We start from the raw sequence: 16643 nt of genomic DNA, 5'->3' as shown, positions 1-16643 counted from the left end.
ACCTTTGGGGACTGTTCTGAAAAGGTCTTGGTACAGTTTAAGTTTTTCTCCTTTTTTTTAAAACCAAAGATTGTAATGAATGTTGCAATGAGTGAATGGCTTGTACTCTGAATTTCGTCCTGGAAGTTGTGCCGTTCTTCCAACGTTCGAGCTTCTTGCATGCTTTTCGTTACGTGTCAGTATCACCGCCTTAGTTGAAAAGTGCACACTTTGGCATCGGGCGAGCTCGCGTCCTTTTTAAACCAGGGTTAAAACGGTTTCGTTTACGGTTTATAGACCTACTGTACCCCCAGTAGCTATATAATATGGTACGCCCGCACTTTTGCAAACTAACTAAACAGACTAAGCTGCTTTTGTTTGCGTCAGTTTGGTTTGACGCCATTACGTATATCAAGGTGGTTCAAAAATAATGGCGTATGTGCGTCACGGTCTTTTGTGCAGGCGCTGCATTGAACTGCAAAGAATACATCACGGTGTTTAAACAAACGCATGTGTTGACTTTACAAAATGGAGTTATTACGTTTATAAAATCCAGATCGCACACATAGGCTACGTCGCCTACAGTAGGCTACTGTGTTCGTACTTCGTAGACCAGAAACACAACACGTAATTGACAACGCTTAAAGTAGGCTAGGTCAAGTTCTCTTCTTCTGAACTTGAGCAACAGGTAGAATATGATGTTCCCTGCTAAAATACATGACAAGTTAATTCGCAAGTTTGTAGTTACATAATAAATATGGCATTTGCGCCTAAAATGTATAACGTTTATTTTTTTCTAGCAAGCCCTTTCCTGGCGCCTCGTTAATTTGGAAATTCTACATGAATACTCACTGCCGTTTCAATTTTCACCTTCAAATAAATTCTACACGTGTCAGCGTAACGTTACCCGATTTTCAGTGGTTGTGTCGAGCCATAGACCATGCCGGATTTAGTTCATTCTTATAGCACAGAATTAACCCGAATTAACCCCACGTTTGTATATGCCCTCTCGTAAGATTACGCGAGATAATCAGAGGAGCAAAGTCTGTTGCTTGTCGCTATTGGTCAATTTGACAGTTGCAGCTCTAGCGATGTTTTATGTATGAAGTTATTATTATTTATTTTCTGGTCTTGTTTTCTTCATAAATAGTTTTGTTTTAGCAATGGTCGTCACAATCGAAATACGGAAGATGTACAGATATCCGTTTGAGCGAGTGGTAGACATGCATCTGAACAAGGTATTGTGCAAAGTTTATTAAATTAGAAGACACACAGGATCTTCTGTTGCGCTCAGAGTCGTATTATGGCGGCTGAATAATTTGTTTCATAACTATAAATCGATAAGTTGAGCTAAATGATCCCTAAGCAAATAAAGCTGCTTCCGATTTTAATTAAATTACCGATGGCATATTCAGTCTGCGAGTGGATATCAACAACCTCGTTGAATGTCGCGCTTGTTAAGTCTCTTATCACATCGTTAAGTCTTTATGAAAATGTTCCTCACTGCTGTAGTGGATGTGCTTACAAGGTGGTCATACTTAATATACAGTTTTGAATCCTTTATGAGGCTCTTGTCAACTTCCTGCTCCTTTTCACTAGCCTATAAGTTGTAGCCTATAAAAATGTCTGAGTAGCATGTCGGTGTTGAACACTGTAGCTGTCGGAATGAGAACGAATAGCTGTTGCATGGGTGCCTTTTGCTTTGTGTTCCTTTCAGTGGCTGTTATTTTCAATACCTGTCTTGTGAACAGTGTAGGCTACGAAGTTGCGCGGTTTGGACGGGTGGAGCAGGAATGTACTCAAACTATTATTATATAGCATACAACGGGCATGGCGTGCCGCGTGCACAGTGCACGTTTCTTCGAACGTTATCGTCTGTTTAGCCAGACAATGGCTCACGTTCTTTCGGGGTATAACTGGTTCAACTCAGGGCAACAGCTCCACCCACGCTATGCTATGGAGTAGCCTAGAACTCCAAGAATTATCTTCACTTCAAACTGCTCCCAATAGGCAGTGCGGTTGAAATAACAAAGATAGATTGCACTTTGAGTGGCGCAAATAATATACTACCTTACCAGTTTCTTTCTTTTTTGATAACCCAAAACTTCTGTTTCTTATCCAGTTTATTCTTGATTAAATAACGACTGTGCATAGTTAACCTAATATTTGAAAGGTAGCAGGCCCGAAATGTGCAACTATTTCCACCGTTAGTAGAGCCAGTTCTAAGTGGCTAATTTTTTGTATTGACTGTGAATGACCTTGAGGACTTTTTCGGAACATTAATGTGGATACATACCTGCTTATTCTTCAGAATCTCAATTACAGAGTGCAGTGTTGCATGTACAGACTGCACCAAACTTCAAAAAATGAAGTGATTTTTGTGGATGTGAGTTAATGGACATTTAAGGGTGTGTCTAAGGTCATGGTGCACAATTGCTGACAGGTGTGATTGTTGGCAATAAAAACATTACTTTCAAAAGTAGCTATAGCTTTATAATTCTATATCCCAACCTCTGATTAATGTGCTAATGTAATGTAATTTACGCTTTGAATTTGAGATTTTTCACAACTCAATAAGTTGGACTTTCACCGCTATAGATATTACTGAATTTTCATTATTGCACTGTATGTTTCTCTGTTGTAACATTTTTTTTAACGACTCTAGTGCAGTTTGATTTCACTACAGTAATGCAGCTAGATTTTCACCACTCAAGTGTAGGCTGTGTCTACTGCCATTGTGCAGCTGAATTTTGCCCACTGTATGGTATCTGAGTTTTCAGCACTTTTGCTTATCTAGAGTAGATTTTGAGCTTTAATAGAAAAAATGTTGTTGTACTACAGTGGTGAAAATCCTGCTGCACAAGCATGGTCAAGACTTTTCAGATTTTCAGAGCATGGATGTAGGCTACACTTTACTGTGAGTTCACTGAGGTCTGAGGTGGGAAGTGTTAGGTTCAACCATCTTTTAAGAAAAAAATATTTTATACTGAGAATATCAAGTGTTTTTGCACAGTTGATCTTGTATCAAAAATAGGTTGACATGAGAAGATGACTAGCACATATAAAAATAAACCTTTTTTGGTGAATTCTTGTTTACCAATAATGTCTTGGAATTTAGGCCTGTATCTTTTTCATATTCTGTGATAGTTAACATCAAAATGTTTTTTCAGCCAATCAGGGCTCTGTGATAATATTGTTTTTGAGGAGCACAGTAAGTTGAAAAAGTTAGGAGCACAGTAATGGGAGCATTGTGGAGCCCTGCCAGTGTCTGCTAAACATTTAGATATTTTCTTACATGAAGGACAAAACAGAGATAGGCCTACACATAGGCTAAATCACAGAACTTAAACTTAATAGGCTCATGTACATGTAGGCTATATGAGCTTCCCTGAATCACAGGCCAATTTAATACACATGTACAGTGGGCTCCATAATGTTTGGGAGAAACATTTTTTTCTCTGTACTTCACATGTATAATCAAACAATTCACACGTGCAGATTCACAGCTTTTCTTAAAAGGTATTTTTATATGGGTTTTTTTTTCACCATGTAGAAATTACCACACTTTTTATACATAGTCCCCCCATTTCAGGGCACCATAATGTTTGGGATAAATGAGTTCACATGTGTTTCTGATTAGTCAAGTGTGTCCAGTTTCTTCCTTAGTGCAGGTATAAGAGAGCTTTGAGTATTTAGTCTTTAGTCTTTAGGCTTTTGATTGGCTTTGGTGTTTGCTATTGCTGTTTGTCAACATGAGGACGAGAGTTGTGTCAATGAGTTGAGAACTAAATAAAAAAGTCAGAAACATGGGCTAAACCTTAGGCTTACCAAAATCAACTGTTTGGAGAATCATGAAGAAGAAAGCGAGCACTGGTGAGCTTAGTATTTGTCAAAGGGCCTGGTAGGCCAAGGAAGCCCTCTACAGTTGGTCATGTATGGCTGCAACAGGTACTGGCTCACTTGTCTTCATTGATGATGCAACTGCTGATAGCTACAGCAGAATGAATACTGTCTTCTACAGAATCATCTGCTCTAGTTTAAGCAAATGGCTCCAAACTCACCGAATGGTGCTTCATCCTACAGCAAGATACTACAAGATAATGATCTGAAACATACTACTAATGGAAAAAAAAAGGAGTTCTTGGAAACCAAACTGTAAAATTCTTGACAGGCGAAGTTATTTATCAGATCTGAATCCAGTTGAACATGTGTGAACATGCTGAAGAGAACTTAAAGGGAACCCCACCTGTTAAGACCTGTAGGCCTTAATATGGTGCAAATGCCTTCAACAATTACATAAATATGTTTTTAAAGCCACATGAAAGATTTGAGTTATTTTAAAATTAAATATAAGTCCTTCAACTCGTAGGTTGCCATTGTTAATACTGTTGCAATGCACTATGGGTAGTAACATCAAATGGTTGCATTTGACTCATTCCATTGCTCTTGTCCATTGAGCGGCATTGATAATGTCTTCTGTTCAGCCTTTTCAATTTGAGCCAGCTCGGGACATAGGCTACCTCCTTTAAGTGCATAATACCTAAATGATAGATATGTGCTGATACACTAAGATGTTTATCAAATCCATCCTATTCACAGATATCCTGTGTTCCAAATCACACACAAATTCTGTTGCATTGTATTGATATTTTTCACTATTAATAACTGCAACTGCTGGACAAAACAACTGAGTTAACTTCCAGCGCAAGCATTTTACGTTGTCTACACAAAGTGTGTTGCGCGTCTAAAATAATGGCAACCTCCATAGGTCAAAATAAAAGGCTGGGGTTTTGTCAAAATAACTGAACTGTTTTGTGTGGTTTTTACAACCTATTCCCATTGTTGAGGGCATTTACATCATATTAAGCCATACAAGTCTTAACAGGCGGGGTTCCCTGTAAGGCAACTAGCTGAAATTAGCAGGAGCTGAAAAGGACTGCAGTACAGGCTGGGCAGAGCATCAACTGAGATACTCAGCACACCCCTGGTGATGTCTGTGGGCCACAGACTTCAAGCAGTCATTGTATGCAAAGCATATGCAACAACTTACTAAACATGGTCACTTTCATTTAAATAACATTAATGTGTCCCAAACATTATGGTATGGTGCACTGTGTTAGTGGGGAGGAGGGAGGGGGGCTATGTATTAAAAATGTTGTCATTTCTACATGGTGAAACTAAAGTGTATAAAATACCTGTAAATAAACCCTGAGAATGTACACTTTAACCATGTGAATTATTAAACTATTCTAAAACTGGAGGTACAGAGCAGTTTTAAGTCAGAGAACAGTCAGAGAAATTAAGAAAAAAAACACTATGGAGCTCACTGTTTGAGTCACTGGACAGCATGACACAACCATGAGGTAGCTATCCCAGTCGTACATATCAACTAACTGGTCCCATTGATTTGTCTTTCTCAAACCCTTGTCTCATTACATTAAATTATTGAATTGCATAAATATTCCACTATAGCAATGCCAGTTGAGGAATGTCCCTATATTTTTACCTACATAAATTTATGTAAGTGATTGCACTGAAGTTGCTTGCATGTACAGTATATGAATGTTTCAAACCTAGTCTATGTGTATAAGGTTGACACTAGCACAAGCCAAGCTTGTACTTGCACATGCAAATCCTAAGGTGCTAGGTTGACAAGGTAGGAAGGCAGTATTATAAAAACTCACACACTTATTTAGCTCCCAATGTTAGACATTGGATGTGTAGATTGACAGCACTTAACAGTTAGTCTTACAGTATGTTATGATACGTTCACAGTAGCTAATTCATTTTACAAACATGTTCCTTTTGTCATTGTGTACTTGATGATAAATAGGCCTATGCTTTCCCAATTGAGTCTTATTGTGGTAGTTGTGTATTTATTAACTTGCAGTACCTCCAACATTTGTTTATTTTTGATCTAAAGTTTTATTATTGTTGATTGATCTATTGTAACTTGTAGGATTTGGGACTTGTACGTACTTGTCCTGTGATGGTTTTTATTACTGGAGTGTGCAAGGTGGCATGGGTTGTTGAAACATGCCTGTTTTCAGTTTCGAAGAACGTTGAATGCCCCTCGAAGGGATTATTACTATTTAAACCAGGTGTTTCTTCAGAATGGTTGCCCAGTGTGTCCATATACACACTACATTTGTAATAATGGGAGCTTAAGAAGTGTGTGGGTTTTTCTTATTATTACGTGCCAATGCCATCTACTGGCCAAAATGACAACATGTGAGTCCCATGGCTAATGCAAGAGACTGGAGAACTATGAATTAATGTTAGTAAGGTGCACTTGAAGTGGGACAAATGTGGTTTTCCCAATAATATCAGTTCATATAAACAGACAAATTTTGAAGTGAGTTTTTTTTTTAAATTATCTGAATTACTACTGCTATGAGAAAGGGGAAGCTATTCTCCATACTGTGTCCCCTCATTGGAGTCCACGTGCTAAAAAAGATATAAAGGTGGCTAGCTAGTCAACCTGGGTTTGGGCAGATGAAGCAGCCAACTGGTCGCTTGCTTGCAAACTGTAGCTATACTTATGTTACTGGAAGCTAACTAATGTGCAACTGCTTATGAAACACCCAAACCCTAGCTAACTAACTAGTTAATAGCTGGGGAGCCGTACAGATTGTGCTGGCTTACACATGCCTGCCAACCTCTTGAGGCTGCTGTCTGTTATTGAAAATGTTCATCCCATGTAAATATGCCAAAAACGTAGGATTTTGGTTAGCACACTGACTAGCTACAGCTACCGTAGCTGCAGAGATTGCTGCTTGCTAACTGTGGCTCTGTAGTCATGTCAGTGGAAGGCAGTTTGAGGGGGGAACTCTCCTGCGGACCATCCAGGCTGCTTCCTCTTCTCCTGGGCTGGCTTTTACAGGGTAAAATGCTGAGTCCTTTTTTTCTCAGGCTGTCACTTAGGAGTCTGGTGCGTCACTGGCTATACATCAGCTGAGTCTGACACAGCTGACTTCTGGAGGGGGGAGGGCAGGAGGGTCTAGGCAGCACCCAGGGTGATCCCAAGACCTTTTCTGCCACATTTAGGTCAGAAGTTTAGCCGTAGCCTGCAACCAGCAAGACTGCTTGAGACAGGTGGAGAACAGAGATATTTTCTCAGTGATGCTCATAAACATACTCATCCATCAGTTTACTCTCGTATTTCTCTGGCTGCTCTGCTTGATAAATGGCAACTATAGCAAGGTACACAGTTACACAAGGTAGCAGCACAGTTATGAAACCTGTCTGTAAGGGAGGTGGTGGCATGGCATCTTTTTATTAGACCCGCGAAACGCCGGTGGGAGGAGGTAGTGTCCACCACTGTGAAGTGGGTGCTTTATGGAACTCAGAGTGTATGGCAGCGTAGCCATGGCCGCCGCCTCGGCCATGATGGCAGGGATGTCCACTCACAGGGTGCGAGCAGCAGCCACCCCCTGCACTGCGGTCCCAAGCTCGGAAGTACTGAAACACGAGAGACACAGCATGGCTGAGTTAGTGGGTTCCTGCTCATCCTTATCGTTCGATGAGTCAGAGTGTGTGAGTCTGTGCTGCAGGGAGGGAATATGGCTGTGCGTCGGCATGTACTGCTTCAGCCATGAGGTCAGGTTGGGGCTGATAATCATTTCCGGTTTGTTCTCCAAGCTTGCTTGTACAAGTGCTTGTGCAAGGTAAAATATATTGTGTGTAGTGTTAGAACAGCTGATTCTCTTTACTGATAGAAATGTGGCAATACTTTATATTAAGTTTTTCACTAGCCATTATTGCACTTGCCGGTCATAGCTTGGGGTGTTAAAATGGTGATTTCTCCCTCTGAGTGAAAATATCTTTTTATCTTTATAATTAAACCGGTTTTGCTATCTCATACCAAAGGTAATTTCCAGTGGATTGTTCTGTTGATGTGTTGGCCATTGGGGTGTATTTGTTGAGTGCATGTAATGTAGGATAGACAGACATATTTTGTGTTATTTTTCCACAGTAATGTAGCAAAGGCAGCCATCTGCTTTGTTATGACTAAACCTATATTTATGTTTTTTTTCACAATAATGTAGCAAAGGGGTCAATCTGTTTTGTTATGACTAAACCCCTATTTTTGTAACCACAAGTTCCATGTTCCTAGTCTAGTACTATTTATGGGGAAGAGGAAATTGAAGGGTGGAGAGTAAGTATGGACATACGCAGCAAAAAAAATACGAAAGCATACACAATCACATGGAGATGCAGTCCCTAAACCTGAAGTTTCCACCACATGGCTTTCCCTTGGCTTAATCTGTCTTATGACTGTGCCGCAAAGCCTGTGCAGAGTCAGGGTTGTCTTTCATTTAGTTTGTTCAAGTTTTCAAGTGCACAGTTCCCAGCCAGTAAAAACTTGAACATGTTGTAGTCCCCCTGAAATACGTAGCCTAGTTCAGACAGGAAAATAAAGTCTGGCTAAAAGCCCCTTTATACTTTGATGATGGTTTCCTAATAGGACTCAACAACAGACATGAACAGTTATATTGAAGGGTGCATAAATAAAATGATACATAATTATATTAATTTTAATACCTTACCGGAATAGCATATTTGATGTGCATGCTATACCTCAACCTAAATATAGGCTACCTTTTGTAAAGTAAAAATAGCCGAAAATTGAGATTCTTTATGGCTTATAATATAGGCTAATCATTTTAAAGGCCAAATTATTATTTCCATGTAGACCCAAGAGTATTTAGCCTATACAACAGAGGTCTAGAGAACTGTGGTCGCAGTCGAGCATTGTTCAGAACAGTGACAGGTCACCTACTTTTGAGGAAATAGGAAATGGTGTTTGAGGGTCATATTTCTGCCTGCCCCAACCTCCCTGCCAGTGTAAATCAAGCGATCTGCGATACAGCTCAGATTTTCAACTTTAAAATTTGGCCTGTGCTTCCTTGTATTTCACGATGTTTGAAGGTCTGAATTGACAGAAACTGATCAACATATCAAGATTGAGAGCCAAAGAGAAAGTATGCTTATACAAGGTGAATAGAAAGAGTGAGACAGAAAATGTGTATGACAGAGTAGAGAGGGAAGATGCACTTCCACCTGTATTGCCTAGAAATATAACTCTAAGAAAATCTTACGGCTTTTTTTGGGTAGATTTAGGTCAGTTCCAGTGAGACAAGGTCAGTAACTGTTCTGGGGGACTGGAGTTGAATTGAGAATTGAAGTGCTTTAGGTCATATTTGAAGCTCTCTTTTGGAGAGCAGGTCAAGTTGAAGAAAGACATCAGAACATGGGAAAGCTTGGGATACACGTTTTTTTGAAATGCATATTCACATAATTGATTTGTTTTTCATATAAATGTGGATTTGTTTGTTCTGCAGTACCCCACGCCACTTGAGGAGCACATCAAAGGTATCAAAACAGTAGAAGAAAAGAAAGGTATGCATATGACACTTGTAATTCACGAAGTAAAAATACTATTGACATTACACTGCATTAGCTGCTTTTTATTTTCAATATTTTATCCATTTTTTCCTTTCATAATCATGCATTGAATGTAACTTGTAACTTGCTGCCCCCACCCCTACCAAACACTGCACACAGTATATATAGCTACAAAAGTATCTTGAATCATTCATCACAAATTAATTGGTCTGGATTGAGCTTCGTACAGGTTTGTGGAGAATTGTATCAGCAGTTTTATAGAGTGCACGTGCAACATATGGGGCAGTAGTGTATAATCCCCACTGACAAAACATTCTCACCATGTTGCAACATTGACAAAATATTCCAGTAACACTGGATGGTTAATGACCTTGGCTTGTGGGTTGTGGGTTCAATTATCAGCTGTGGAGCTGCTCTTATACCCATGAGCAAGGTACCTCATAAGAGTAAAATGTCCATTGATGTCAAACTATGCTTTTTGTAATTTGTTCTGGATAAGAATGCCTTGTAAATGCCAAAATGTCACAGTGTAATCTTCTAAAGATTAAAGGGAGGCCAGGACAAATCCAAACTGCGTTTATTATTACATTAAAGCAGGAGTGGTATTGTCCCCATGTCTGAAAGCTCACCCTATGTATCAGTTACCACAGCTGACTTACAGTAAACCTATTTTAAATCTCTTCAGACAGCTCTGGAATTATTTATAGACGGCGGATAGCCATCTGCAATAATGTGCTTCCCAGTATCTTACGAAAGGTGAGTTTTTTGTGCATGAATATATCTCCACATTTTTCAGAATATGCTCTTTACTCTTTCTATTGCAAAATAAGTTTTGGTGAGTTAACTGAAGTAGCTCAGTACAGTGGGAATATATAACATTTATAGACGACTGCAATAATGTGCTTCTCAACATCATGCAAATGTTGGGTTGGTTCTGCATGCAAATATCTACACATTTTGTAATATGTTCTTTTTATCACAAATATTAGTGTTGATCAATTAAAGTAGCCCTGAACAGCTGATAATGAAAAGTCCAATGAAGATATATATGAATGGTATTGGTCCACAAAACTTTGGCTCGTTTAAAACAAGTTCAGTATGTACTGCCTTGTAATCTACATTTAAAACTGTTAGCTATTTAGCCATATCTATCTGTTGTGTTTTCCCACAGTAAATATTTGTGTGCATTTTGGCATTCATTGAACAGCATGACTGCATGGAGAAGTGGGCTAGTTTAGCACCTGCTTTCACTGTAGTGTTGCAATTGCTTGCAGGTGCGCCTTATGAATGTGGATGATGTTTACATGGAGGAGGAGTCCTGGCTGGACGAGAAACGAAAGACTATGAACATTCAGAGCCGATGTCTAACTTGGAGCCAATATGCGACCTTACAAGAGGTGTCGATTTTCAGAGAAAGTACAGCCAACCCCAACTGGTGTGTGCCCTTTCAGCTTATGTCTCTCAGACTCTATAGATTTAATTTGATTTCAGTGTTATATCTTACCTCAGGAAGCTGACAGTAATTAGACATAATGAAATTATTTGACATTTGCCATGCAGTACTGGAGGATTTTTTTAATAGCAGACAAATTTTAATAGCACTCTTAAGCTAATGTTCTGTAGTTGTATTAATTTATGTTGTTACTTTTAGTAAATACCCTGCTAGTGTCTTGGTAAATTCCCACCTAGTGAGTATTATCCCTGCTACTTATTGCAGTCTGAGCTGGTTGGTAAGATCTCACCCCAGGCCCGACCTCCCCATTTAATCCTTTCATCCCTCCCAGAAAATACCTTCCCCTGTATGGTAAAGACCTTCATCCTATGTTGCAGAATTTCTTTTGCAGTTATGTGCTACGTGTATGAAGTTAAAATGTAATCAAATGCATCTAGTTTCAAGCCCTTCCCTGCTAGTTCAATAAATACAATTAAAGCAACTAATATTAACATAGTGACATCAATCACGTTTTAGCGTTTTCGTCAGCAGCACACCCTGCTCTAAACATCTTCTCATGCCCTTGCCTGTGGTAGCCCATACACCCTATTCAGTGACCTCATTCATATAAGTTTTTTTTTTTTCAACTTTTTTTTTTTTTCAATTCCAGTGTGTGTAATTTAATAATGAAATCCTGAGTTGTTTAGTAACTCTTTCTCTTGTTATTGTGGTTACAAATTTAGTCTGACAAGCACGGAAATTATATTGAATTATATTTTGATTAAGTAATACACAGTATTTTGTATAATACACATGCTGTTTTTAGTGAAAAACATTTATGATGGTTTTCACTATCATAAGCAATAAGGAAAAATAATGTTGGGGTCAATTTGTGCTGTAACTGAAGAGGAAGTTCAAGTATGAAAATCAGTAAACACCATGAGTATAAGCAAAGCTCTCATCAGCTCAGATCATTGTGATTTAGGTTTGAACAGAACCCCAGGGTTCTGGATGGGAACGGGGGCTCTGTATATCTAGATTATTGCTTGGCATGTATACAGCAGGAGGAACAACACTTAAGCACCCTTCATGATTTATTTAAGACACTGCCGTACTTTGAGATGGCTTCCAGTTCGGTGCATGTGATCTGCTTTCTCAACGTTCCTCTCCCTACATGAAATGCTTCCTCTGGCTTCTAGTACAACAGAAACTAATACTCACACGTGACTGTACCTGCTGTTAAGACTTCTTCTTGTCTGTTTCAGGGTTAGCAGCTCATTTTCCACTTGCCTCTTTGTTTTTAGTGTGTGCTCATGTATTTCTGCAGGACAGAGTTCTGGCAGATGGGCAGCATCAGTGTCACCGGGGTGGGAAGACTCAACCGACTGTTTGAGCATTTTGCTCAGTCCTTCTTCAGAAGAGGAGTGAAGAAGGTATCAGTCAATTTATAAATCAGTTAAAATAATCATAGTGTGAACTAACAGTATTTGGAGAGATGTATATTAAGTGATGTTGCTCTTCCTTTAAAATATTGCATCCCAGAAAATCAGTTTATTATGGTGCTGCATACTAACGTCAGGTGTCAGGTGAACTTTTAACAAAAGATAATTAGATGTATATGCTTAGTTTTCCCTTAAACTACATCTTTTCACACTGCACTGCCACTATTTGAACAGTTTTTCAGAGTGTTCCTGAACTCATTTATTTCAATATTTTTATGTAAAAGTCCATCAATGTCTGCATATTTTAATTTGTCACAGCTTATAATAATAAAAATAAGCTGCATGTGCATTATATCTTGTGCATTCATTGATAAATGTTCCTTTAAACAGCATCTTTTCGCATGGCACTGTCACTAATTTGCAACAACTATATATCTGAATGACTGTACTGATGTTTTAAAGTTAAATTATGTTTTAAAAAAAACATTGAGGAGAAAGGAGAGATGTAGGGGCATGGAGGCAACGTGGCAGTTGTGAGAAACCATTTGGGAATGGTAGTAGTTAATTGCCCTGCGACATAGCTCAGGAGGTAAGACCGATTGTCTGGCAGTCGGAGGGTTGCCGGTTCAAACCCCGCCCTGGGCGTGTCGAAGTGTCCTTGAGCATGACACCTAACCCCTGACTGCTCTGGCGAATGAGAGGCATCAATTGTAAAGCCTTTGAATAAAAGCGCTATATAAATGCAGTCCATTTACCATTTGTGTTTGAGAGAAGGTGGCAGGCACAGTTTGAACTTTGAACAGTGAGTTTCCTCAACCTAACGAGAGTCCTCATCTTGTGTAAAAGTATTGGGAACTGTACTTGTTACTTGTATCTATGTAATAGGAACCATGCAAATATGCGGTTTGCGTTGTTGTATTACAATTAGTAAAAAAAAGAAAAAAAAAGATTGACTGCGCTTATCTTGTTACAGAGTGTAAATGTAATGGAAGCCATCCTGGAACAGCGATATGGACACCCCTGTTCTTAAAGGAAGACCCATTCTAGTGGCTTTGAAGATGGATGCCATGATATAAGTCAAAGAAGACACTGAAGCTGCATTATCTGCTGAATTAGATCATTATTGTTTAAGAAAGTCCATGGTTTTGCTTATTGAATATAGTGCTGTGGTGCAATGCCTTTCTGAATATAATTGTATTAAGGCCTTTGCAGATTTATTAGAATCTTTACATTTTAGAGGTCCAACAATAGACTTGGTGTGCTATTTGACTCTGACAAAAAATGTCAATATTCTCATTTTACCTAAGCTCAGTTAGACTTCAAAGCCCCATTAGAAAGTGCAGCATGCTGTTCTCCGACCAAAATGAAAGGCTTGTTTATTTTTTTACAATAAAATATGAGGCAGCTGGTTTGTACTAGATTCTTGATACAGGAAATTATTTTAATTTATTTTACTGTGCACTAAATGATTGGCACTATATTGCATAAATAAGTTTTGTTAAACATACAGAGCTAATTTACTACTAGTTCTGTTTGATAATACTAGTATTTCTCTTGCACAATTCCACTTTCGTCACGAAAATGAATTAGGCTGATACAATCCTTAGCTTTGCTATTGCTTTTTTGTAAAACACAAAAATATTTTACTTCCACCTCACTATACATGTATCATTTCCAATCCACATTGAGATCTGATAAAAAATATCTGATATGATTTTCTGTGTGAATTGATTGTTTCATACTGTGATGGATGAACTGCCCAAGAGAGTAGTAACGTGTTTAAAAGGAAAATAGATATAATGTAGATAAAAAATTTCAGTTTTGGTGTACAGCTCGGGTACACAGGCCTGTATCTTTGATTCATCAATTCAATCAGTTGGTTGTTGTTGCCATTGTATTATTAAATTGAATGTTTTATACTCTAGGATTGCAGTGTCTGACTCAAAGAGTATTGTGGTTGAGGAATGAAAGCCTGGGCCATTGAAACAGTGTTATCCTGTCAATACCATTTTTCCAGTGCCTTTAATGAACTTAGAGTTATAGTGTGTAGACTGTGATTACATCTTTGTATTGCATCATGGAATTGTACTGCTGGAGATGTTGGGAACTTTTGTTCATATTTAATAAGGTTTTGGTCCCTGCTCCATTAGTTCTGTGAATTGTGATTTGCTCCTGTGGGAAAGATTTTGGATTGTCTTGGGTACACCATTGGTATTGTCAGTTGGAGCTGTCCCTGTAAGGTTCTTCAAGGGTTACAAAGTGACCCCAACTGCCACATTCTGTTGTTACTGTTTTTTTTTTCAACACTTTTCAGCTTTGCTCCACACAATTTATGGAGGTTAAATTTCATAATGTATTAAGAAAGGTTCAATCAGTTGTATGTATTTTTAATCAACATTTGTATTAAAAACCAGCTGGTTATATACAATGAATAATCATGTATGCATTTTAATCAACATTTGTATTAAATACCTGCTGGTTATATACAATCAATAATCATGGATAACCTGTTTCCTGTCTTCACTTTTTTCCTTTTTTCCAGAACCTGGGGACACTGGGTCTTTTACTGAGGGGGCTGGCTGACTCACTAACTTGCTGACTCATCGTTGTTGAAACGTGCGCAACTGATGTTGTGCAGTAGGTGGCGGTATTAATCCATTGTTGAAATATGCACAAGTGGCGGTGGCGTGCACTGCAGTTGGTGATGATATTAATCTTAGATGACTAATTGATTGGCCTCAGTTTTTCATTTGATCAAAAGAATTAACTTCTTTTTATGTGATTGTTCACAATAACACAATAAGCCCAATATAACATGGGAATTTTTATATATAAGAGGGTAAATAATCCCTCTAAACATGAAAAATTACCATCTTGTTAAAATTGTGGGATTGCAATTGTGGTTGAAATGAAAACCAGTATACACAGGGGGGCCCCAGGGCCAGGTTTGGGAACCACTGATGTAGTGGGAATAGCCTATTTTGAGGACTCTTGTAAAGGTCAATATAATCATGAATGAATTATAGTTTGTATCCAGAAACGGTCAAAGAGCCTGCAATATGTTCCTCAATCTCATGAAACACAGTAAAAAAAAAAAACAGCTCGCTAGCATAATTCTTGCAAAGGACGGGTACACAAAGTACTGAAAATAATTGAATATTTGTGACACATTTTTCAGTAAATTAATTCATTTGTGATTTCTGGAAGTTGTGTTATTTTGGTTTATTCCATTAAATCATTATTAAAGTAAATTTTTTCCTTTTGAAAAAGGCCTATAGCTCAGTAATTTTTTGTCTTACTTTACTTAATTCTCAGCTTTATCAAGGGTGTGAATTGTTCTGGAGAACACTGGATATGCATGTAAAACATTTTTCGCATTTTTTTGCTTTCAAGCTTTTATTTATTACACTTTCATCTAGGAACTATTTAGTATACATACACCCCACATTTGCTGACAAAAAAGGTGAAAAAAACATAGAGATACTGAAAATTAAACTAAAAATGGATTTGTTGATTGCCCAAGTATTTAAATGCTGTGTTCTGACAAGTGCAAAATAAAAGCCACCTGTTTTTGGGGGTCACTGATCAATTAGTGTATCTGAAGTATGCAAAAGTGAAGAACAAGGAGCTTCAACAGGTCTGGGATAAAATTATCAAAAGCCACAGATAAGAGAAGGATAAAAAAAATCGAAATGTATGGATATGATATCAAATGCACATCGTAAACATGGCCAGTTGGAAGGATGCCATTACTTTTAAAAATAGCATCTCCAAGCCTGTCTGGTGTTTGCAAGAAAGCACAAGAATGATCCAGCTAAAATGTGGAAAGTTGAGCAGCATATTTTTAGTCAAAATGCAAAGTGTTATGTCTGGTGCAAGCCCACTTGTTATGTCTGGGACAATGTACATGTCCCATTTAACACCATCCCTTAAGTGAAGCATGGTGGTTCCAGTATGGGGTTGCTTCTCTTTGGTAGAAATTGCGAAGCTTGTCATAATTGATGGGAAAATGGAGAGTGCAAAGTACTGACTGAAAACCTATTTTAGTCAGCTGAAGACTTTAGTCATGGTAAAAATTTACCTTTCAGCAGGAGAATGGTTCAAAGCACAGGTCCAATGCGGGAATATTTCAAGCTAAGTATGTGCAGTTTACATTTTTGGGAAATGTATTTCTCTGAAGAGACATAAAAGTGAGTCTTTCCTTTTAAGATTTGCCATGAGCAGAGTCCTAGGGTAAAGCCACACATCCTCCGACGGGTTTGCTGGCATCGCTCCCCTTTCCCACAATCAGCAGCTTAAGGGGGTGTTTTCAGGTGTGTGCTTAAATGAATGAGACCAGGTGGCTGCATACATAGTATACATACATAAATACATAGTGTGCC

General features: G+C 38.4%; 1 protein-coding gene across 1 annotated transcript; it reads left to right on the top strand.

The window, feature by feature from the left end:
* Positions 1-985: 985 nt before the first annotated feature.
* Positions 986-14701, top strand: LOC135250868 (PRELI domain-containing protein 2-like). Its single transcript, XM_064327633.1, has 6 exons — positions 986-1217; positions 9324-9381; positions 10073-10143; positions 10662-10822; positions 12147-12252; positions 13235-14701. Exons 1-6 carry the CDS (start codon positions 1143-1145, stop codon positions 13289-13291), a joined length of 528 nt encoding a protein of 175 aa, XP_064183703.1. The 5' UTR covers positions 986-1142; the 3' UTR covers positions 13292-14701.
* The last annotated feature ends 1942 nt before the right edge of the window (positions 14702-16643 follow it).

The sequence above is a fragment of the Anguilla rostrata genome, chromosome 3 (genome assembly GCF_018555375.3).
Source record: "Anguilla rostrata isolate EN2019 chromosome 3, ASM1855537v3, whole genome shotgun sequence".
Taxonomy (NCBI): domain Eukaryota; kingdom Metazoa; phylum Chordata; class Actinopteri; order Anguilliformes; family Anguillidae; genus Anguilla; species Anguilla rostrata.
This window is presented reverse-complemented; position numbering and strand designations above follow the sequence as displayed.

Excerpts from the sequence above, each read along its gene's own strand:
- LOC135250868 (XM_064327633.1), top strand. The coding sequence starts at position 1,143 with ATGGTCGTCACAATCGAAATACGGAAGATGTACAGATATCCGTTTGAG. Across the intron at positions 1,218-9,323 it reads TAGACATGCATCTGAACAAG|TACCCCACGCCACTTGAGGA; the intron begins GTATTGTGCAAA and ends TTTGTTCTGCAG. Across the intron at positions 10,823-12,146 it reads AGTACAGCCAACCCCAACTG|GACAGAGTTCTGGCAGATGG; the intron begins GTGTGTGCCCTT and ends GTATTTCTGCAG.